General features: G+C 44.3%; 1 protein-coding gene across 1 annotated transcript; it reads left to right on the top strand.

Moving 5' to 3' along the window:
- Positions 1-9,243: 9,243 nt before the first annotated feature.
- On the top strand, positions 9,244-19,147 carry septin3 (septin 3; the record flags this gene model as incomplete). Its single annotated transcript, XM_080855372.1, has 9 exons — positions 9,244-9,472; positions 9,850-9,978; positions 11,474-11,555; positions 11,845-11,982; positions 12,647-12,764; positions 12,916-13,011; positions 14,289-14,385; positions 18,310-18,361; positions 18,892-19,147. The coding sequence occupies 9 exons, from the start codon at positions 9,244-9,246 to the stop codon at positions 19,022-19,024; spliced, it is 1,074 nt and encodes a 357-aa protein (XP_080711498.1). The 3' UTR covers positions 19,025-19,147.
- Between the last annotated feature and the right edge of the window lie 5,237 nt (positions 19,148-24,384).

The raw sequence follows: 24,384 nt of genomic DNA, 5'->3' as shown, positions 1-24,384 counted from the left end.
CCATCAGTATATCCAGCTCCGTTTCAATCAATGTATGTACTTTTAGTTCCTCCATTGATTAGGAAGCATACCTTGGATATTTATGTCCTGCTCCTTCAGGCTTACCAACCAATTCATTAATTAATTATTAAATCAGTCAATCAATTAACCAATCGATCTCTTCCTTCCTCCTGCCCATTCCAGTCCCTCCTCTGATCCCGCACCGTCCCCCTGATGTTTCTGGACTGGTTCGTGCCCGTCTACCTGCTGGTGTCCGTGCTGGTGCTGGTCGGGTTCGGCGCCTGCATCTACTTCCTGGAGCCGGGCCTCCAGGATGCCCACAAGTGGAGCAACAAGTCCGTACAGCGCCCCCCTCTGACCACTGCCAAGAACTGCAAGGAAGAGGACAGCAAGGTGCTGATATGTTGAGGGGAAACGAAAAAAGCAGCAGGAAGAGAGAGAGAGAGAGAGAGAGAGAGAGAGAGAGAGAGAGAGAGAGAGAGAGAGAGACTCAATTCTTATCTTTTTCAGCGGTTGAAGTGGGAACAACAGAATGGGATTTAATTCCTTTCTGTTTCCATTTTATGAGAAAGGAGGGTTATGATACAATATAAAACAGATACAAAGTCTGAAACCTGGCCTCATAGGATTGTATAATTAACATTCAGTTAATTCAAATGTTTGGCCTCAGTAAGTCATGAAGAAGTCTTAAATAACATAAATTGAGTTTTGTCTACTATGGAGTTTTCACGGAAAAACTATGGAGTTTTTACGGAAAGCTATGATATAGTACATAAAGTTCAAGGGGTGATCCTCTCTTCCACTACAGTATATGCACTTTAGACTAAAACTAACATATGTGACCGGTGGTCTGTGAACTTGAGATTTAACTGAAATGGACCTTTCGAGTCAGTGATCAGTTATGCCAAAATTGTGTTGGTGCAAACCATTGTGCTAGTGCCAAATGTTTGTTAGTTTGTTGGTTTGTTGTTTGTTTGTTGGTAGAGCCTGAGCCAGACACGTGCGCTGCCAGATAATGTTTTAGATTGACAGTAAATGTTATTTAATCTCAGCAATAATTATGTGTTCAGGGTAAATTCATCGCAACCATATGTGATACAGAGGTCACTTGTAACTAATGAACGTCAGAGTTGTACCATAGTTGTACCTTTAACTTTTGAGGAAAACCACATGGTTTGTTTGGTGTTATGACCCGTTGTCTTTGAAAGCTGTCAATCATGTGCCAAATACTGTTTCGATCATTTCTATGTCTTGTATGTTCAGAAACAATGTTTCCATCTGCACATGCATCATTGTTTTCATACCCTGTTTACACTAAGAACTAAACTAGCCTTGCCTGAAACTGATTCAGAAATAATAAATACATTATTTTTATCTCTATCTGTGGTCTTCTTGTTGTCCTCTAAGAACATATCAGTGAAACTATACGCTAAATGTGTTAGACCCATTTCTGATTGTTGCTATTTTGGCAACCAGAACCTTGCCTGTTTTATCACCTGCAAACTCTCCTTAAACACACATTCGCAGATCATTACAATACAACTCTCTTATAATTCATAAATATAGCAGCAAATGAAAGCAATTCATTATAAGATTTCTTCTCCAACATTCTCTCCACACCTAGCAATGAATTATAACATTTCTTCTCTAACATTCTCTCTACACCTAGCCACTTGTATGGTGAAGGATACCTCAAACAACTTTGCAAAGAATGACAGATGAGTGGGTAGGCTCCTACAGAGCTGGAGGTTTATGGAGGACACGTTCTGGGGAAGTATACACAGCCCTTTTGATTACATCATTAATGTGCATGTTAAGGGGAAGCATAGAAAATGGTGTTCTTTAAGAACTCTACATTTAGCAAAGTGTAAGTGTTTAAAATAACTTTCTTATTCACATCATACAATGGTGGTCTTTAATAGCTCTGTAATTAGGAAAGTAAAAGTGCTTAAAATACACTATTACATACATAATAAATACATAATTTTTTCATCAAGAACTCTGTAATTAGAAAAGTGTATGCTGCCGTATGCTGCCGCCACCCCCCGCCTACATTGAGCCAGGTGTGGCCACTGTAGACTACTGATTCATGCAGTATTGTGGGTCCCTGTTGTAGCGGGACTGGGGGAAGCCTGTGTGCACTTGTGATAGGATGAGTCTGGGTGTGTTCTTTGGGTTTTTCCCATGGAGAGTAATAAAATGTGAGATGGCTGGAGTGGGAGAGGAAGACAGTGCCACTTTCAGAGGACAGGAATGGAGAGAATGCGTCTGGTACCCACCACTTCCCTGCTGCACGTCTCTCTCTCTCTCGCTCTTCCTCTCTCTCTCTCTCTCTTCCTCTCTCTCTCTCTCTCTCTCTCTCTCTCCCTCCCTCTGTCTTTTTGTCTTTCCTACAATTATTTTCACTTGTTTTCAAGAGGCAGACAGAGAATAATACAGGTCAGTGATCTTGGCCTCTTATGATTCTTTTAAAGCTTGATTCTTGGCCTCTTATGATCCTTTTAGACATTGGTTCTTATTTTTTATTTGCCTTTAAAGCTACTTGCATGATATGTGTTGGGCTCTAGAGTTCATATAAAGAAGCTATGTATGACCTGAAATGGCTTTAATGTAGGTCACATCACCAACACGCTCTGTTCACCGAAGGGTTTCTGAGTTGCGACGCTAGACAAACTTTTCTGCAAGCCGCGGACAGTTAACCTTTTAGTTTGTGTGGGCATCAAACAAAAACAAACAAACCTTTGATGATCAGACCTAGCGCCAGAGGTTGCACATGTGTTGAGAATTGTGTTGAGACCGTTCATATTCACTGGCTGCATACGTAAGGCCTGGTGACTGTAACCTTGGTAACCTAAATTGGGCATGTTTATGTTCATAAAGAGCATTATGAGTTGCATGATTTGATGGAAAATCACATCGCAGTAATTATGTGTTATTGCCGTAAACAATTATCACTGACGGTTACTGTGAGCAGCACAACGTGTGAAACCCTTTGGGTTGTTTTTTCCCCAAATCCTCTTATAATAAAGCCATACTTGCAACACTGGCTTTGTGAATCCCTTTTACATCTGTGTATGTTAATGTTGCATATTTGCATTCCCACACATGCGCATCAGTTGTGGTCTTTTGGCTACAGGTGATGTTCTCCATGCTGCCTCCTGCCGCTATTGCCTCGTTCAAAGAACCCTTCCTACAGTGGGGGCTATAAATAGACGTGCTTGTCCAAGTTGTGCTCTTCTGTGCTAAACGTGCTCTTTGCTCTTTGCTCAGCGTCTACCTCTTCCTCTGTTGCTATTTTTTGGTCTTGTCTGTCTCCCTTTCTCACTGCCTTTTACACACACACACACACACACACACACACACACACACACACACACACACACACACGCCATCTCTTTCCGCCACTCTCGCTTGCATATTCTTCCTCACAAGTACACACAAATACCCTCATACTCTCTTCCGCTCTGATCCTCTCTCTCTCGCTGTCTCCATCTCTCTCTCTCTCTCTCTCTCCATCTCTCTGTCAGATTTACTCCATCCATCTGTTGCAGGAAATTGAGATCTCTTCCTCTGTCAAACACACACACACACACATATACACACATACATGCACACACACACACACACACACACACACACACACACTCCAACCAACCACAGCCACACAATGAGTTCTAACAAGCCTGCGCCTGGCAAAACACTCTTGCCCCAAAGAGCCCCCCCGTCTCCCAAAATAACCCTTACCCGCCCCGCATCCTCTCTGGACGTCCCACGTGCCGCCCCCCTCTCCTCCGCGCTCATTCAGAAGAAGCCCTGCCTCATCCCCTCCTTACAGCCTGCAGGACTGCTGCCCATGCCCCAGGTCACCCGCTCCCAACCATGCAGGTATGCACTCACCGATCACTCATTCTGTCAAAGACTTTTCATACGGCATTTCTGCACTGTCATTGCCTGGGGTGCATTCATTATCTATATTTATTATGTTGGTTTATGATCTATTAAGCTATTATTAACAAGTTAGTTAATAGTTATTACATATTACTTGCATAGGTATCAGATATAAGCACTAACTACAATGTACCCAGCGCTCATTGGGGCCATTCTTACAATTCCTTGCTAACCTTTTAATGATCTAGAGCAGATCAGACCTCTTAACTAACAAGTAACTATTGATTGACAACACTATTGATATAGGACACATGTGTCTATTGATCCAGATCACAACGGCCTCCTTATCTTTCGGGAACTGTTCTGTACCCTCTCGTCTTTAGCCCTACCACTTCCAGATCGTACCTGCCAATCAAGTCACCTCCATCACCTGTCCAATCAGAGATTGGCAACAGGGACCGCCCCTTGACTCCAACCAATCAGACAGACAGGATCAGCCCTTCCTTGGAGGTGTGGAATGAGAAATGGCCGGTGGAAGGCCAGAGTCTGCGGCTGAGCCCGACCCCATCCAGTGAGAGAAAGGTCAGATCAATCTCCATCTCAAATCCTGAACATTGCTCTACCCTCGATGAGACAGCGGATGCTGTACCAGCGTATCATGACACAGCTACTGGAAAGAGTGACTCAGCAGTTCCATCCAATAATAGCAATGTCAAAGCCTCCCCGTCGTCATGGTCCAAGGACAGAAAGAGACCCAGTTCTACCGTGGAGGTTGTCAAGGGGTCTCGCTCCATTAGTCAGATAAAAAGAAAACACCAGGACCCCGTCTTGCTTCAAGCCCGTCTTCGGTTGACCAAACCCGGGAGAGTGGCAGAATCCATCCCCAGGCTTCTGGGCAGAAGCCAGGAGATGCGGGGAGAGCAGGCCTCAAAGAGGACCCAAAGGGACAACACTTCCACAGCAGTGGCAAGGGACTCTCACACAGCACACGTCCATCTAACATCGCCAACAAGTGTGTCCCCATCCCTTCCTAATGTGAAGCCAACAAGGATTCAACCCCCCATCGCAAAGTCTCCGAGAACCTTCAGGGGCAGTACAGCCTCTGACCTACAGACCAACAGACAGGCCCTGACACCGCCCAGACCAGTGCAGGGCTCTCCCTCACCTGAGCAGAGGTCGGACAGAGGTCATCCAGACCTGCTGGGCCGCATGCAGGGAGAGGCTACATCCAAGTGAGTGCTTTGAGTCACATTTATTAAGAACCAGTGGAGACCCCGTAACACAATATTACCCTGATGCATTGGGAGCAATAATCCCCCCCCCCAAAAAAAAAGGTATCGTCCAAGATTTGTGATACGATTAGTAAGATAAGATATGGAATGTTTAATTTGTTTTCTCTGCAAGTTTTCTCAGTGCAAATGATTTCACATTGGTCACATGTTTTGAACTGTGGATCTACAATAGCCTGAAAAAAACCAGACTCACATACTATACTTTTGAATATAGGCTAATACAATTCCTGTGAATACTAAGCTGGGAGCAGTAGGCAGGCATGTGTAGCCAGGCTAGTCATTCGTACTTCTGATAGTATTTTGTTTTCATAAAGTCGTAAACGATGATCATATACTGTATATCTCTGACAACATTTTTGACAACTCTCTTGAAAACTGTGGTAAAAACTTTCAGGCAACTCAGGCAAGTGTGAGACTGGCTTTATTCACGGCACCAGAATTAGGGAACGTTTCAAGCACCACAAGAGTCAAGCAACAAATCAAAGTTCTGCGGGGCAAAGCCCCTTCATATTAGAAACTCAACTCATGTCACACATACAGTCTCCTCATTTCAGTGAAAGACACGTGGCTAACAGACATATGATCAAAGTAGTTTTTGGTGGTTTCTATCAATACTAGGAAAAAGTGATGACTCGAGGGGGGTTTCACAACGCACAATATACCTCCCCCCGTCTTCCAATTATTGTCATAACATGCTTCATCCCATGGTGTCAATTATGTTTGTCAGCACCCTCTCCTGCTACTGTTTAGGCCACATATATTTAACATTGTGGCTTGTGTCTGCCTAAAGGAGTTCCCAATGGACCTGCTAATATGTTTCTCATGTTTCTCGTTAGGACAAGGAATGCACTAAATGTGTATGCACCAGAATGCATATTGCAGTCATATGACCTTAGGGGCAGAAAAGAAGAGCATTTCTTTCAAACTTACACACAGAAAAAGAAAACGTATTTCCACCAAGCACCTTAAGGTTTAAAGCACACAAATGAACCTACAATATCTTACATTAAACATGTTTTTTTCTTTGCCTTCCATGCAGAGCTTCACCCATTCGCTATAACAGGACCAGGCTTCAGCACTGCAGTTCAGAAACAGAACCAAGGCATCGTGAAATTATGACACCTCACAGCAGCTCACCAGATGAGACCACCCGACCGGAGAGCTTCCCTTTGAAGTGCGACAGGTCGATGGAGGAAGCAGGTCAATTAGGCAGACTCCCCCCGCCCGGCGCCCAGATCAAAGAGGGTGATATGGCAGCTGACAGCCGGCCGGCATACCTGGCACCAATTCAGCCATACGAGACCTCTGCTCCTCTCTCGGCTCAAACCGCAAGCCAAGCTGAGACACTGGAAGAGCAAAGAGTAGTTTCTGATCCCCCTCAGAACAGCCCACCATGCCCTGATACAGAGTCCATACTATGCCCAGTGGGTGACAGCAGTGGCTGCCACTCTGAGAGGGATGGGCAGGTTTCACGGCCGAATCATTGTGTGACTCACGACATGTTTGGTGTGGATGCAGCCATTACTGAGAGCAGGTCTGCTGACCGTTCGGTGCTGCCTGACCCGTCTCACACAACAACACCACGAATGGGTCAACCACCTGACCAGTGGGGCGACAGTGAGCGCGTCGCGAGCACTCCAGAATGTTCTGCCGATGAATGGGGAGCTCAGGGGCTGTTGTCCACTGACAGCCAACACAGACAACACCAACACCAACCTAACCATCAACAGCACCAGCACCAACACCAACCTAACCATCAACAGCACAATCAACAACACCAACACCAACACCTGCAGGCTTCGGCGCTGCTGTCCCGGCTCAGCAACAGTCCACACCAGGCGGACAGACAGTCATTCCGGCTGTTGGGCTCAGACAGTTACAGACACACAGACATGGATATGTCTCCTCTGGTCACGCCGGACCCCCCTCTATCCAAGCCATCTGTTTCCCTGGCGATGAGAACATTGCAGGGGCCTGTGTTGGATTCAGGGGTGTGGGTGACAATGGGTGAGTGAGTGGCATAGTGGAGGAGAGGCCTGAAACATTTTTAATTAGTCATTATTTAAAGGTTCACATATTTTTAATTATTTTTAATTTACATAACTGGGAAAATGTTTGATGTGTAGCCTACGTTTATTCCGTCAGGGAAGAGGTCAATAAGAGGCCTGTTTTTAAAAAAAAAAAAATTTATTCACGATTGACACATAACTTTGCTCGTAAATGAAGGGTGAGAAAACGTTAAATAAGCACAAGTCCTTATCAGCTGAATGACAGGCGTGCTGAGAACTTGTGAGATAAAGGAGAGCGTGCCCGGTAGGCCAGTTGCTAAAGGTCTCTGGCGAGCAAAGAAGGCTCCCCTACCTCGAAGGGCGGGTGACGCACACGCCAAAAATGTGAGTATCGAAGGGTTTGTCCTGCCAAGACTGTCGTCACGGCGCTGTTGTGTTCAAACACTGCAGGTCTTGTGGGATAACTGCAAGCTGTGGGGTTTTGTCTTGTCATTTAGCCTATACCCTGTTCGTTTGCATCATAATTTATTAGTAGTATCATTTGACAAACTATACACCAGCATTTTATGGCTGTATGGGCGGTTTGAGATCTTACATAACATGTTTTAATTAAAACTGGCTCGGATTTGGTCTGTCCTGAAACACACAGTGGAGCAGCACAGTGGCCTGATCTCTTAATAAGTCTCTTATTTACGCTACATTAAACCGCAATCTAATTAAAAGCTTATGGCAGCGTTCTCTCCGTTACGGCGGTGCACTTCTTTCGAACAAATGCTTTTGTAATTTTTTTTTTACTTTGAAATCTCACTTTGATATATACATTCTTCATTCGTCCAGCTCTAATAACAGGACGCTGTTTTAACTAATTGACATTTTTTAGGTTCGGTCTACTAGATGCATTCCAAGGCAAGGCCATTTTGAATGTCTTAACGAAGCTTTGATACTTAATATGGAACTGTACGAAGACTTTTCAGCAAACACTTGGACATTTCTAACCCAACCCAGAGCTTCACACCGATATGAGATTCCAGGGCAAATGAGCATGCGTGCTGCATCCAAGTCTCTCGTCTCCTTAGCAACGCTAAAGGGAGAAGGGGGGTTGAGCACGGAGCACAGAAAAAGAGGCGAGGACGAGAGAAGAGGTACCCAGACGGGTCACATGATATTTTCCAAATATCGGTCTATCATCCTGCCTTTTGTGGATATGGTCTTTATTTTGAGACTTTTTAGCTAATATCGGAATACCGACGTCAGCAAGCCTGGTCACGGATCGCAACCTGCGTGTATTCAAAATAGAATCCGGTGATTGAACCACCAAATTTGGTAAGTCGCTCTTTGAAGCTAGCATCACCCACCTTGCTCACGTTGCATGGGGACAATGGGTTTTGACTGAAAGGATTTGGCAACGGGTGATCTGTGATTTGTTTCGCTTGCCAATTTCTATATCGGGTAAAACAGAAATCACACCCTAATTTGTTGTCGACATTTGCGTCATTGTAGCTAATAGTAGAGTATTTGTACAGTAACGTTAGCACCCAAAACTGTGTGTAGCGAAGTAGTAGCTAAGAAATGTAATTGCATGCTGGCCGGCATGTTGACCATATCTGAACTGCGCTCTTAAAAATTAATGGTCGTTCATCGCTTGTTAAATGAGCATCGTGTACATTGAGAGAGGTAGTAGAAGCTGGGAAATGTGTGATGATCCGCAGAAATTGGATAAGAATGTCTGTCTGTTAACACAAAACATAGCCTAACTGGCGAGGCATGAATCGCTCAAAATTATCGTTTGCAATGACACAGTTATAGATGTTATTTCATATGTAACAACAACAACCAATGGTTATTGACTAAAATAGCATTTCATACTTCTAATTGAAGCTGGTGTTGATGCCACTTCATGACAACCTCTTTCATAATAGAATAATACAGTAGGGTCTATATGTCTAGCATTTCCTTGTTCTTTATCCAGTGTGACAGTCTGTCATGCTGTATCCCTTTCTGTCCGCCTCATTGTCACTGTAATTTCTTATTTTTTTGTCTTTGCATCATCAGATATGGCAGACGTCGCCCCTCCAGAGGTGAGGCCCAAGCCCGTGGTCCCGGCCAAGCCCCCTCATGTGGCCCCTCCCCCGATCCCTTCCCACCCTGCCCCGCCCTCAGGGCCCGCGGTTCAAAGGTCAGGGGGGTCCACGCTGCTGGGCTACATTGGGATTGACACCATCATTGAGCAGATGAAAAAGAAGACAGTGAAGACGGGCTTTGACTTCAACATGATGGTTGTAGGTGAGGGAACATTCTAGGGTTTTTGTTGCTCAAAACCGTCCTCGACTACCCGTCAGCTGCACTGTACTGTGTTGGACTGTAATCTTTATTCTCTCCCACTCTTGCAGTCTTTGTTATATGTTCAGGTCTTTACTGCTTATTGCTTACATGCTACACATCAAATTAAAGGGGAGTACCCTAAATATCCTACATGGCCCAGTTGCTATTTGTAGCACCTTAAAGTCCTAATGGTCCCATTCTCTATTGTTAATGGACTGTTTCTCTCTCTCTCTCCAACTCCAACTGTGTTGTTTTCTCTCTCTCTCTCTCTCTGTCTCTCTCTGTCTCTCTCTCCATGGACTCATCCCTCTCTCTTCTTTTCTGATTTGTCCCACTAGGACAGAGTGGCCTTGGCAAGTCCACACTGGTGAACACACTCTTCAAGTCTCAGGTCAGCAGGAAATGCAGTGAGTGGGGCCGAGAAGACAAGATCCCTAAGACCGTAGAGATCAAGGCCGTGTCACATGGTATGAATTTGTGTGTGTGTCTGTTTATGACATGTTTGTGTATGTATGTGTGTGTGTGTGTGTGTGTGTGTGTGTGTGTGTGTGTGTGTGTGTGTGTGTGTGTGTGTGTGTGTGTGTGTGTGTGTGTGTGTGTGTGTGTGTGTGTGTGTATGTATATGTATGTGTCTGTGTGCTGTGAGAGAGAGAAAGAAAAAGAGAGAAGGGCAGAGAGAGAACACATGAGAGAGAGAGAGAGAGAGAGAGACAGTCACACAGAGAAAGAGAGAGCGAGAGCATTAGACAAGGGAATTTAATTCATCCCATCATTATTTATCTGGGTGAGCTATCGAGGCCAGAGCACCGTGCAGGCACTACTTATAAGAACGTTTAGAACACAAACGCCAGCCACGCTGAACTAAAAATAGGTGTCATACACCTCATGCTCTCTTGTTAGGGGTCCCATCTGGAACCTTCTCTCCCCTGTCACCCACCCAGGCACGCATTGCTCGTCTCTCTAGCGTGGCTTTGAGAGGATGGCCCCCAGAGGCAGGGGGAGTGCCTGTAGAGATGAGAGGATGGCCCCCAGGGGTCAGGGGGAGTGCCTGTAAAGATGCTGGTGGGAAAGCCACAGCTGGCACACGTGGTACTTAGCATTCTCCACTGCGCAGTGGCATTTACAGGCTATAGGGGAAATTAATTAATACATTTAGAGATAGATAAAGAAAGAAAGGGAGTGGGTAATAGCTGCCCAGTACAGAGGGAATGTAAAAGGTCTGTAATGTGTTGTTTTGTCTGAATTGGCAGTGCATTTTTTTATGTCCTGTCTGAATTGGCAGTGCATTTCTTTAATTTGTTGTCTGAATTGGCAGTGCATTTCTTTCATGTTTTGTCTGGAATTGGCAGTGTATTTTTTAAATGTTTTGTCTGAATTTGCTGCACGTTCTCTTAATGCTGTGCCTGTGCAGTCAAATTGATTAAGTTGTCCTCTTAATTTGTTTGTGTTTGTCTATTTGTTAATGTTCTGTCTATTTGTTTGTGTTCTTTCTTTTTGCTTGTGTTCTGTCTATTTGTTTGTGTTCTGTCTATTTGTTTGTGTTCTGTCTTTTTGCTTGTGTTCTGTCTATTTGTTTGTGTTCTGTGTATTTGCTTGTGTTCTGTCTGTTTGCTTGTGTTCTGTCTATTTGTTTGTGTTCCGTCTATTTGCTTGTGTTCTGTCTATTTGTTTGTGTTCTGTGTATTTGTTTGTGTTCTGTGTATTTGCTTGTGTTTTCTTAAGTTGCAGTGCGTTGAGCCATCAAGGCCAGCTTGGGCTGTTTGGGCCCTAATTTCATTGACAAGCAAAGCAGTGGGCAAAGTCCTAAAGCTAATTTAATAACTTGGCAAATTAATTTTGCTAATTTAATACCATGAGCAAGATGGTATTAAGTGCAAACATGGTAGGGAGGGCCAGTGCAATGCTGCCTCCCACACACCACCCTTTGTGTTGACTTGAGTTGACTTGCTTTGTGTATTTCAGTGATTGAGGAAGGGGGCGTTAAGATGAAGCTGACCATCACAGACACACCAGGCTTCGGGGACCAGATCAATAATGACAACTGGTGAGTGACTCCACTAGCTAACTCCACTAGCTTCTGGCTAAGCCGCTAAGCTCTTTTGATTTTTTAAGGGTTGGGGGTGTTAAAAGTAAGGGAATTATCTCCTTTAACACCACCCTAGTGGAACAGGCACTTAAAACCTCAAATATCCGGATTTGTTCTTAGCAGCTTTACCCCACGAATCGTTCGCCAGTTTTTGACTCTTTTTTTGACGGCTCAGTGAGTCGTTTGCTAACGTGAGTCTTTCGACAATGTTTTGACTCCTTGCGGGCGCTCTGTGTTCTCTGTTCAGCTGGGAGCCCATCTCGAAGTTCATCAACGAGCAGTACGAGAAGTTCCTGAAGGAGGAGGTGAACATCGCCCGCAAAAAGCGAATCCCGGACACCCGAGTCCACTGCTGCCTCTACTTCATCGCCCCCACTGGCCACTCGTGAGTCAGAGCGGCACAGAGCACCTTATACGCTAATACGCTAATCCATCAAATATGAGCCGCGTTAAACATATAATACTCAGTAATAATACTCTGGCTGACTGAGCTCCAGGATGTGTCATAGCACTCAAGTGCAGACAGTGGTGTTGAAGTGGGCTCCGTGTTAAGACAGGGATATAGATGGAAAGACGAAGGCCCTCATACTTAAGTCTTAAGTATACTCACGTAGACACAGCTAGGTTTTGGTCTGTACACGCTGTAACCACGGAGATCTCATGAAATGTTTTGGAGTATACTTGAGCCCTTGAGCCCAGTCTCCTCCACAGACAGACACACACACACACACACACACACACACACACACACACACACACACACACACACACACACACACACACACACACACACACACACTCACACACACACACTCACTCTTACACATCAGGTCTCTGTGTGTCTCTCTTGATTCGGACTGAATTGGAAAAATTAATTCATTTTTGCCAGGCTTAGCTGTCTGACAGGCTTACATCATGTCTGCAGTAAGCTGTGCTCTCAGAATTGTAATCCCTCATCATCACTCACTTTCTCTTGCTCTCTTTCTCTTTCTGTCTGTCTGTCTGTCTCTCTCTCTCTCTTTCTCCCTTTCTCTCTCTCTGTCTCTCAGGCTGCGTCCCTTGGACATTGAGTTCATGAAACACCTGAGCGGCTCGGTCAACCTCATCCCCGTCATCGCCAAATCGGACACGCTCACACCTGAGGAGAAGTTTGAGTTCAAACAGAGGGTAAGAAAATGAGAGACAGAGAGAGAAAGCAGAGAAAGAAAGAAAGAAAAAGCCTTTGAACAGATTTAAATCTTGATATTATATTAATTATATTATTATATTGTGTGATGGATCATCTGAATTAATAGTTTATTTTCTTCTTCTCTGTCAGGTGAGGAAGGAGCTAGAGGTGTGCGGGATTGAGTTTTACCCTCAGAAGGAGTTTGACGACGACATGGAGGACAAGAGCGACAACGACAAGATCCGGGTATGAGCCGTACAGCATCTGACGCTGCTGTTAATCTCGTTTAGCCGCCCTCATCTGTGGTATACATGGGCAAACCTTAAGGTCACTCTCTGACACATTCAGCTCCTTCATCTTCTGTTTGTATTTCTTCCCTCCCCCCTGTCTTTTTCTCTCAGTCATCTCTCGCTCATTTATTTTCCCCTCTTTTCCCTGTGTTCATTTTCTGTCTGTTTGTTGTGTGTCCTCCTATGCACTTTCTCTCCCCTCCTCCTCCTCTCACATGTTGTTTCCGTTGGGTTCTCCCCTCTTTTCCCCTCTTCTCCCCTCTTCCAAAGGCGTCCAGCTTCAGCCTCTCCCACTATTTGCACTGCTGTCTCTCCTTCTCTCACTCTCCCTCTCACTTTCCCTCTCACTCTCACTCTCACTCTCTCTCTCCCTCCTTCTCTCCCTCTCCTTCTCTCCCTCCCTCCCTCCCTTCCTCAAAGTCAGTTCATGAAACTGTCTCCACAGGGCCATGACCGCATGCATCACACTGTGTCTCTTTTGAATCATCTCTTTCTCTCCTCTCTCTCTTCTCTCTTTCTCCCACCATCTCTCTCTCACCCCCATCTCTCTCTCTCTCTCCACCCACCCTCTCCCTCTCTCTCACCCGCCCCCATCTCTCTCTCACCCGCCCATCTCTCTCTCTCTTTCTCTCCTCTCTCTCTTCTGTCTTTCTCCCATCCCTCTCTCTCTTTCTCTCCTCTCTCTCTTCTGTCTTTCTCCCACCCCTCTCTCTCTCATCCCCCCTCCCCATCTCTCTGTCTCTCAACCCCCGCCCCCATCTCTCTGTCTCTCTTTCTCTCCGGCTGTTTTGCCTCTCTGAGATCCTCGCAGGGGGGGCATGCCCTTTCCAGTGGTGGGCAGTGATAAAATGTGTCTCATTAAGCTTTCTCTCCCTCTGTCTTCTTGAATCAAGCTTTTAAAATCACTATCACTATCACTCTCTCTTTACCTTTCTCTCTCCCTATTATATCACTCTCTCTCTCTATCTATCACTCTCTCCCTATCTCTTTCTCTTCTATCACTCTGTCTATCTATCACTCTTTCCCTATTCTATCACTCTCTGCCTATATTTCTCTTCTGTCACTGTCTCTAACATATCTCTTTCTCTCTTCTATCACTCTTTCCCTATCTCTCTTCAATCACTCTCTCTTCTATCTATTTCTCTTCTCTCTCACTTTGTCTCTCTTTCCTCAATCACTCACTCTACCCATCTCTGTCTCTTTCTCCTCTCACTCTCCCTCTCTGTCTTGCAGGAGGTCATGCCCTTTGCAGTGGTGGGCAGTGATAAGGAGTACCAGGTCAACGGCAAACGGGTCCTGGGACGGAAGACCGCATGGGGCATTGTAGAAGGTATGTAGCGTAGACCGCAGGAAGTCTTCTTGTTTTCATAACTTTGGTGTGTGTGTATGTGTGTGAGCACATGCCTGTGTGCGTGTGGGTGTGTGTTTGTCTAAACATGAGGCAAGTTGTGGGATGGAGGAAACCTTTACTTTACAAGTGTGTGTGTGTGTGTGTGTGTTTGTGTGCGCACATTCCTGTGTGCGTGTGTGTTTGTCTAAACGTGAGGCAAGTTGTGGGATGGAGGAAACCTTTTACATTACAAGTGTGTGTGTGTGTGTGTGTGTATGTGTTTGTCTGAACTTGAGGTAAATTGTGGGATGGAAGGAAAGCTTTACATTACAAGTGTGTGAGTGTGTGTGTGTATGTGTGTTTGTGTGTGTGTGTGTGTTTGTGTGTGTGTGTGCTGAAGGTCATATGGTGAGTTTGTAACCCATGACCGAAACCAAGAGAGCAAACCAGGCAGAGAGCAGGCATCAGTGGGCTAAAACAGAGACAGGAAGTCAAGTTCACTAAACCCGGTACGCAGGTGAACCATTGTGATCGGGATCTATTGCATTGGATTCCAGTCTGGCTAGGACCTAGTTTTAACTGTTGTGGAGCAGGCAGTAGGCAATACTGGGCCAACAAGACTAATCAGACTCACAACACCTTGTATGGAGATGAACCGCAGCGTGCTTTATCACAAGAGCTTAAATGGCTTTATAGCAGCAGTTTACTGATTGCAGATACAGATATGTAGCCTGTTGAGCACTTCCTGTTATGGCTCTTCTCCAGTCTATAAACTCTGTGAAAACTGGCATGAGATGCGGCCAGCACAACCACATGCTAAAACACAGCCTACTCACACAGCCTACTCACCATAGCAACAGTACAGATGTACAGAATAACGGCTGAAGAGGTCCTAACTGAGCCGTAAATACAGCTCAGCCTAACCCAGTGCTGTGAACTTAACATATTGCACGTCGACACATGCAGTGATTCTAATTTAAAATGTTGGAGACGAGAGGAACTGATTTCCGTGCCGTGGTGGCTAAGCTTTTGCATTGCTAAGTGATAGTTAGCATGTCGATTTTTACTGTGCCTCCTACCATCCACACAGTAGCTGAAACGCAGGGCTCGCCCTGCTTCTATCTGTCCAACAGAGCTGCTCGTAAGTGACCAAGGGTAAATGTCATATGGATAAATCATATCCTGATAGGATGCACATGACGTGGTTAGTGTAATAGAGACTGACGTCTGTTGGCTAGCTTGCGGCAAAGACTGAGCCGCACATGAGGACCTCTGTTCCTAGTGATGCTTGAGGGCACTTCAGTGTGTTGCTACTCTGTGTGTGTGTGTGTGTGTGTGTGTGTGTGTGTGTGTGTGTGTGTGTGTTTGTGTGTTGCTGCTCTGTGTGTGTGTGTGTGTGTGTGTGTGTGTGTGTGTGTGTGTGTGTGTGTGTGTGTGTGTGTGTGTGTTTGTGTGTGTGTGTGGTTGTGTGCTTTTCATATAGAGGATGGGGGAGAGGGAGACAGAAGGGATGTAACATTTAAAGATGGTCCAAAAAACGAATACTCTTTCTCAGTTAACTAATGGTGCTGTATCTACTACATTACAAGCAAGACGTCATATCCAGGTCAAGGCTTTGAACAGAATTGAGCTCCTCTTGTAACTATATCACTGAGAGATACACACCAGGCCACCCAGAGCATATTCTTCAACATGGAGACTCACTGACCCTGAGGTTAATTAAACCTAATCAGATCATCCAGCCCTGCTACTGAATGTCCCGTCTCCAGGTCTTTTATCTCAGTGAAAATGGACAGATGGGATTTAATTAGCGCACTGTGACATAGGCAGGGCAGGGGTATAAATACCTCTATAATGTCTCGTATAGCATGAATTCTACTGTGTACTGTATGTTGTATGGTATAAATACCTCTATAATGTCTCGTACAGCATGACTTCTACTGTGTACTGTATGTTGTATGGTATAAATACCTTGAATTGTCTCGTATAGCATGATTTTAACTGTACTATATGTGCCACTATATGGTATAAATAAGCAAAGGGCCATAAGCAGCTATGAGATCACAGAAGCCCAGTCCTCCGGTCATTTTGTTTTTTAGATTTAAAAATACAATTTGAAGCTAAAAGCAACGGAACGAAAAATCACGCGGTTTTGAATGTTCTGACCCGAGCATCTGCATGTAGGCTACACTTGTGTCTGCAGCGTGTGAGAGTTGAGAGAGGGTGCGGGTTCACAGCACCTCCCCACAATACTTCTCATCGTCAGAACATAAACTGACAGCAGTTCAAAGTTTGGGCGCAGTTGGATTTCTCATGAACTGGCAGCATACCACATTCAGTGAGAAAAAAATAGTTTAGATAAATCACAGTATATAATACATATATTCTCCATACCTAGTAAAAAAACAAGTAAACAGGTCTAATTTAAAGATGTCCGCACCCACGGAACGGAACAGAGAAAGAGAGCCTCAGAATGTCAAAAATGCTCAGACAGAATATCAGTGAGGTCGGTTTCTTAGGTAAGCCCAGGACTGGAGAAACTGCATGACGCCTGCAACATACATTAAGCACACACACACACACACACACACACACACACACACACACACACACACACACACGTTGGAGGCTTTATGTAAGACAATGATGTGATAGGCCATACAATAAACAGGTTAGACTTTGTCTTTCAGTGTGCCATGGTCTAGGTGGAACCGTTTTTGTGTGTGGAATGTGTGCGTGGAATGTATATGTGTGTGTGTGTGAGAGAGACAGTGAGTATCTGTGTATGTGCGTGTGTGTGTGTGTGTGTGAGAGAAAGAGAGTGAGTGAGTATCTGTGTGTGTGTGTGTGTGTGTGTGTGTGTGTGAGAGAGAGAAAGAGAGTGAGTGAGTATCTGTGTATGTGTGTGTGTGTGTGTGTGTGTGTGTGTGTGTGTGTGTGTGTGTGAGAGAGAGAGTGAGTGAGTATCTGTGTGTGTGTTTGAGGCCTGAGGGTTCAAGCTAGAATTCTCCTGTGATCTACACAGTGTGGAGACACAGCGGGTTTTGTGCATCAGTCACCCCGGTAGCTTTGTCAGGACGGCTGACGTGTGTGTGTGTGTGTGTGTGTGTGTGTGTGTGTTTGTGTGTGTGTGTGTGTGTGTGTGTGTCTGTCTGTGGAGGAGACTGGGCCATGGCTTTAACGGATGACTGGCATCATGGGTCTTTCGCTTGACTTGGTTTCTGATCCCATCTCACAGAGACGTTTCCTCTGCCCTTCCTCTAATGGCTGCTCATGCGTCTGTCATGCAGACGCACTCAGACTGCCTGATTCAACTGGATTGTTTGCTCGCTCTCATTGGCCAAACTGCTCTGTGATTGGTTTAATTATTCTTACTAGATGACTCAGCCAATCACTGGAGTGCAGGCTGACTAGCGTTGCTTCTCCAGGTTTAAAGGTGCAGTCCTTGATTATAACCTGTTACACATTTCGCCAAATTCAGCTAAGTTCTCGGCCACGTTCCTCCAGCGGTCTGTCCAGTGTTTGCCCCCAGTCTAGTTGTTAGTCCGTCTGTCTGTCTTTTTTTTTTTAAAGATTTATTTTTGGGCTTTTTGGCCTTTAATCGATAGTTGTAGTGAAGAGTGGGACAGAAAATGAGAGGGAGAAGAGGTGGGGAGTGGACAGGAGAAATGACATCAGGCCGTAATTGAACTTGTGTCCTCCATGGGCATCAAGCCCGAATGTGGTTGGGGCAACTGGTTGCGCCACAGTGCCCCCCAGTCCGTCTGTCTGTCTTGAGGAGGATGTTACTGTTCACATGGATATGATTTATGAAGCCACAGATGCCATTACTCACTTGCTCTCTCTCTCTCTCTCTCTCTCTCTCTCTCTCTCTCTCTCTCTCCCTCTCTCTCTTTATATCTCTCTCTCTCTCTTCCTCTCCAGTTGAAAATCTGAACCACTGCGAGTTCTCTCTGCTTCGAGACTTCATCATCAGGTGAGCGATTCTGTCATACTTTCAGGAGACACAAATAATAAAGCCACTGCACTTCAGTATTTTTGTCATTGGGTTCTGTCATTGGCCTTGGATGTCGTTGGTGTTTACCAGCCAAACTATCTTTGTTTCAGACTTAAGCAAAACACTTGAAATCTTTCGCATTGCACTTTCCCACCACTTAGTTGACCGATTCAAATAGCAAAGCCACCTCACTTCCTGTTATTCTTGTCTACTTGCATTGGCTTTTTATCATTGATCATTTTCCCTGTATCTTTTTGACAGAAGCATCAGGGAAGCCGCCCTAGTTACAGCTTTAAGACAAAACCCATGAGCATAAGTAGCTTTAACTGTGCCTCAGCTAGCACTAGAAAATCCCTCATGTCACACTCACACAGATCATGTTGCATCTAATCTCACGCCTTTTAATTTATTTTTTTTACATTTTACTGTTATTCAAAGCGACTTATATCACAGATATACTTTTTCATCAATATTTACTAATTTCTCCTTCTTTTCTTTTTTTGGACCAGGTCTCACCTCCAGGACCTGAAGGAGGTGACCCACAACATTCACTACGAGACCTACCGGGCCAAGCGCCTCAACGATAACGGCGGCCTGCACCCCATCTCCACGGCTGTGGACACACATGAGAGCAACCTGTAAACCACACGCACAGATGACTGAGAGATAGAGTGAAAGAAAGACATATAGGAAGAAAGAAGGCTTAAGAGAATGAGAGAGAGAAATTAAAAAGAAAAGGTTTTTTGGGTTATTTTTGCTAGCTGAACATTTTCGTGTCGTGCCATGTGATCACTGCATGTTCGAAGGGAGCTCGCTGTTGTGCCCAAGTTTTGCCTCTTGAGTTTAAGATTTATTTTTTATTTTCCATGTGTGTGAACGTGTGTGTGTGTGTGTGTGTGTGACTGTGTTACTGTCCGCACACTACTATTGTCCTGATCTAAACTCTCTTACACAGCTCACAATAGTAAACTTCCCTGTCCTGAAGCACCCGGTAAAAAAAAGAGAGAGAGAGGGAAGGAACAATCACATTTTTTGTGGTTATAATTTAATTGAGGAAACCCAAGACATTTATGAATTTTAAACTTGTTCAAATTCTCAGTATTATTTTGTTACTTTTGCCTTTAATGTATAAGCCTTTGATCCATAGCACACTCTCTAGTCTAGTGCCACCTAGTGGAAAGAGGGCTGTACTGCCTCTGGGACAAGCAAACTGACCGCCAAGTCCTCTTGCTCCAGCAAGCCTTGTCCAGTACAAAGTTTACAACCCATCTAGTGCCATGACGTCCAAACGGACCTTCCAGCACACAAGGAAATAATTCCGAATAACACAGCAGGTCAAATACAATGCATGCCAGTGTCAACCTGCCATGGTTTTTACTCAAGCTTGCACTGATAATGACACTCTGTAATATACACTGAGTAATTGTACACCAGTTTTGGGCACTTAACTGGGGAAAGCAAGCAAACAAACTAAATGATCTCAAGTCGAGCCACATGTTGTGTTCGAAGTTACGTTTGTGTGCGATTAACTTCACCCAATTTTGATGTAATCATATCTGTATCGCCTCGTGTGTGTGTGTGTGTGTGTGTGAATGTGTGAATGTATGTTGACTGTGGTCTTTTGCTCCCTTTTGTACACTGTCAGTAGTGTCAGTTGTTGAGTGCATTTTGACCAGCTGTCGCAACCAAGAAAAAGTAAGAGGCTGCCATAGACCCAACCGTGATCAGTATAGCTCACGCTCACTTGTGTGTGCATGTACTGCTTTAATCCAAAACAACAAGTCGATTATGATATAAATACGTCCATTATCAATTTACCAGTAGATCAGAGCACACTGACCTGTCATGAGTGGTTCTGGAACCATTCTTAGGTTCTGAGAGCGATTGTCAGGTTGCTAAGTTACTGCTGAAAACCCGGCTAATATACTGATCACATCTCTCCAGTTCTTTTGGTCTCTCGATGTGAATCTCCTGTTTGGTTTAACATTACTTTTCATTAATGCTATTGGGTTTTCATTGAAGTGCTTTTGCAGTGTTCATTATTTATTTGATATTATGTACTATTTATTGTAACTTATTTTTAAACTGAATAAACATGATCACATTAATGCGTCTTTTTTGTTGTTGGCTTGAAACTCATGAAGATGAAAACATATCCATGAACTGCCAATTCAATTCCTTATCATGTACACATTGGATACAACTTATTGCATTTATTATAAAAGAATAAACTTACCTTTAAAAAAAAGTGTAGTCAAATACACATCCACAACAAAAGCCATTACACACTTGTGAGATAAATTCAAAACACTACTGAAAACCTGTTACTGCAGGTAACCGAGTAATGGTGGGTATGGTTTAGGGGGGGGGGAGATAAATGCAGGCCTGCTGCACCAATATTACAATGATATGAAGAATGTGGAATACAGTACAATAATTGTATGTTTTTACCCATATAGAAAAATCTGATCTGTCTCATGGTTGTTTTTATCCATCTATCCTGAGGTTCTGATTGGTGTGTGACCCATAGTGCCTTTTATGTCTACAGCTGGAATTGTGTGTTAGTTGGGTTCGAGCTTTGGTGACTTGAATTAATCATACCGAATGCCAGTGCTTACTAAATGAGCGCATGGTGTAACCAGTGATGAAAGAGGGATTTGTGTGTACAGATCTACACAGAAACGGGGGAATAGTGAATGGCAATGTGTATGTCCGTTGCTAGGCTGTGTCATGGTTTGGAATGTACAGTTAAGAGGGATCAACAAAAACGTATGGTCCATTGGAAACTTGGAGACAATCCCTTCAAACCCATAAAGCCGTCGCTATGATCGTCGGTAGGTGGAGCCATTCTACCACAGCAGAGCTTTTAGGTTGTACCCGCTGTTGCCGCCTGATCGCGCTTTGTCCTGCGCTGAACCAAAGGAAGCACGCGGTCAAATACCAACCAGGTTGAAGCGAGCATGAATCGAAATAGGCTTCATCGATCGTCAGCTTCACAAACCATTTATTTAAAGCCACGTCCTTTTCACGTTTTCGCAAATGTGGGGTAATAGTTGTGTGTTAGCGCGCTTGATGACAACGAAATGTATTGTAAAAAAAAAAACATTCGGACGGGATTTTAAACTTTACTTTTCTTCGCGTAGCCACAGTTAACATGAACCATTTGGTTTTTTTTGTCTCTTTTTGTTACCATAATGATGAAGTAGGTCTAGGCCTAATTCTGCTATCTGTTTAAATCCATAAGTGACAATTATGATGAGTAGTGAAACGTAGAAGAGGGCATAACTGTTTAGCTAGTTGGTAAATATGGGTAATCCAACAAATGTAACTTTATGGATTACACCCTCGTTGTAATGCTGTAACAAACTAATGAGGGCACTATTCATTCTTATTCGTTGTCATCAACTGCAGCGCTACAGCCAAGGCTACAAGCATTCTTCTCTCCACGCGGTGTCAATGGACCTCTTTGTTTTCTCATGTTTACCATTATCCTCCGCCAAGCGACAAGCACGAGGTAGTGTAGTGGAGGTCTGACTGTAGCAGCACATGTCGTTTCGCCTCACTCTGCCTGTCTCCCCCTCCCTCCCCTGCTCTCTGTCTCTTTCTCCCTCTCCCTCTCTCTTTCACAGTTATGCTGTTGTGCCTGCACACTCACTCACTCTCACACACACACACTCCCGCCTTGGCAGACCACAGAAAAGAGGAGGAGCCAGTTTTTCAACCGCGGTTGCACTGTCTGTCTGTGCTAGTGAAGGTGTTGTTTTCATAATTTGCCTTTGGCTTCGTTAATTTTTCTTAGTTAGGTTGAGCTATAAGGTTGTTTTAAGGTATTATTCCCATTATATCTTTTGGCTTACCCTCATAGTAAGGTATACCGCAGCATACTTCTCCTTTTTTCTTTACCCGGTTTATGGCATGGTGCAGCAGCACAGTGACATGCTAAACTGGACAACCACTTCAGCTGGCCGAATTGGCAGAACCTGTGTTAGAACAAACCACTGGTGGTTTTAAATAGGTTACATATTCTATAACAACGCTGTAGTCGCAGGTCTAACATCTGCTACTCACTTGAGTACTAACTTGAGTAGGCTACTGTGGACGGGTACAGACCTCTCTCCCCTCAGTGTTATCAGGTATGAAGGCTGTATAGAATACAAGTACAGTGCTGGCCCTGTGTGGAAGCACACAAATACTCAAGACTTATGAGGTGGAAAGCTAACAACTACTGTGGTACAATTAAAACAAAATCTCTCAACACCTAATCGCCCTCTATAGGTCAGTGGTGGAACTGCAGTGGAGAGTAGACATTTTAGTGACTGAGGAAGGACAGAGAAGAGAAAAACAAAATGGCTGATTGATAAGAAGGGCAGCTAGGAAGGTCATTCTGATGACAAAAGGTCATCTGTGTTCTGGGTTTATAAGTGAGATGGTCAATGTATGTATACATTTATAATAATAAGTTATAAGGGCTTAATACATGTGGAGTATTTAATGTTTTTGAGCTATGACCTAGATGAACATCAATGTTAAGACCCTTTATGCTAAATATGTTGGTTACATACATGAGTTTGAATAGGCTTTTGTTTTGACACCAACCTCATGTTAGATCAGAACGACAAACTCCCTAAATCTTAAAAAAAAAAAAAAAAAAAAAAAAAAAGAATCCCTGTCGGAGCATTCACTGAAATGGAGAAGACTTAAAGTTCTTTCTGAAAGAAACTGTAATATGTCTGATTGCAGATTCAAAGAAACAGTATGTCAGTAATTGACAGCCTCCTTAAACTGCCAAAAACATATGTCAGAATAAAGTCTACTGTGACTGAATGTGAGAACTGGTGAATAACTAGCCTCCTTTAGGTGTGAGGCTCGAGAGGGATTGCTGCTCTTGTCTGGGCAGGAGACAGGTTTAGCAAACACGCGTTGACTCCTCCTCCTAGTTTTAAAATTACCCCTCCCCCCTCGTACTCAGTCTCTCCCGCCTTTGTGTGTGTGCGCCCTATTCAAATAAGTGCCCTAACAGTCAGTTGTGCATTGGTTTTGACTGTGCAAATTATTCAAATTGTTTCAATTTCAAACTAAGGAACAGTTAAAGAACCACTCCCGCCCTCGTTAAAACACCACGCTTTATCATCGCGGTTTTATTGCGTGAAGATTTCAGTCCGCAATGACACTTGGTTCTAGGACAGGGAAGGGTTGAGGGAACAGTATGTGCGTTGCGGGCGTCGTGGGGGAAGGGCGCAGGAAACAAGTCTAGCATACATGACCCTGACTAGAATAGCAATATGAGAGAGTATATTAAAAAGAACTTCGGTACTCAATACATTCTGCACTGAGTCCCGACCGCAGATACGTTTGTGTTAATGACACAGTTAGCCCACCTTACCGAAGACTAGGGGAAACCAGCTAAAGTCTACCAGCAAGTCAGCGATCAATTAGCATAGAGAGCAGTTTCTCTAATTCTCTTACACCAAGTCGTTCATATTACACCCCCACAACCCCCGAAATTTACGTTCGTCTAAACAGTCATTTCGACGTATAAACATAGGCTATGTCTCCATCAAATTATTTTCTATTTTATTTTAGATACACATGCAAAGCCTAGCATGTGTCTTCATCCGAAACTCTCAACACAAGTGTCAACTCATCTTACAGAACCTGGCATGACACACAAATAGCATAACGGTAACATACTGACTAACAGCAACAGGCAAACATACTAGTGACTAACTAGTCCTACATCTGTGGATTTGGTTCTAGCATGAATTTGTAGTCCACAGCAGCTGGTGGGAGGCGCCTAACCTCTTTGGTCTCCCACGCTGTCTCGCGAAGCCCAACCCCCATCTGTCCCCGCTTTGTGAGGTTCTGATGGCAAGAAGAGGGAGAGCGCGGGACAGTACAGCGAGGGAACCACCGCGAACCACTAGAGACAGTGTTGTTGTGGTTTCTCGTTTCCCGATCGTACTTCTCTGTCACCCTCACGTCTGGTGTTGGATTGAGTAAAG

The sequence above is a fragment of the Sprattus sprattus genome (genome assembly GCF_963457725.1).
Source record: "Sprattus sprattus genome assembly, chromosome: 1".
NCBI lineage: Eukaryota > Metazoa > Chordata > Actinopteri > Clupeiformes > Clupeidae > Sprattus > Sprattus sprattus.
The sequence above is the reverse complement of the archived record's forward strand: the minus strand, read 5'-3'. Positions and strand labels throughout refer to the sequence as shown.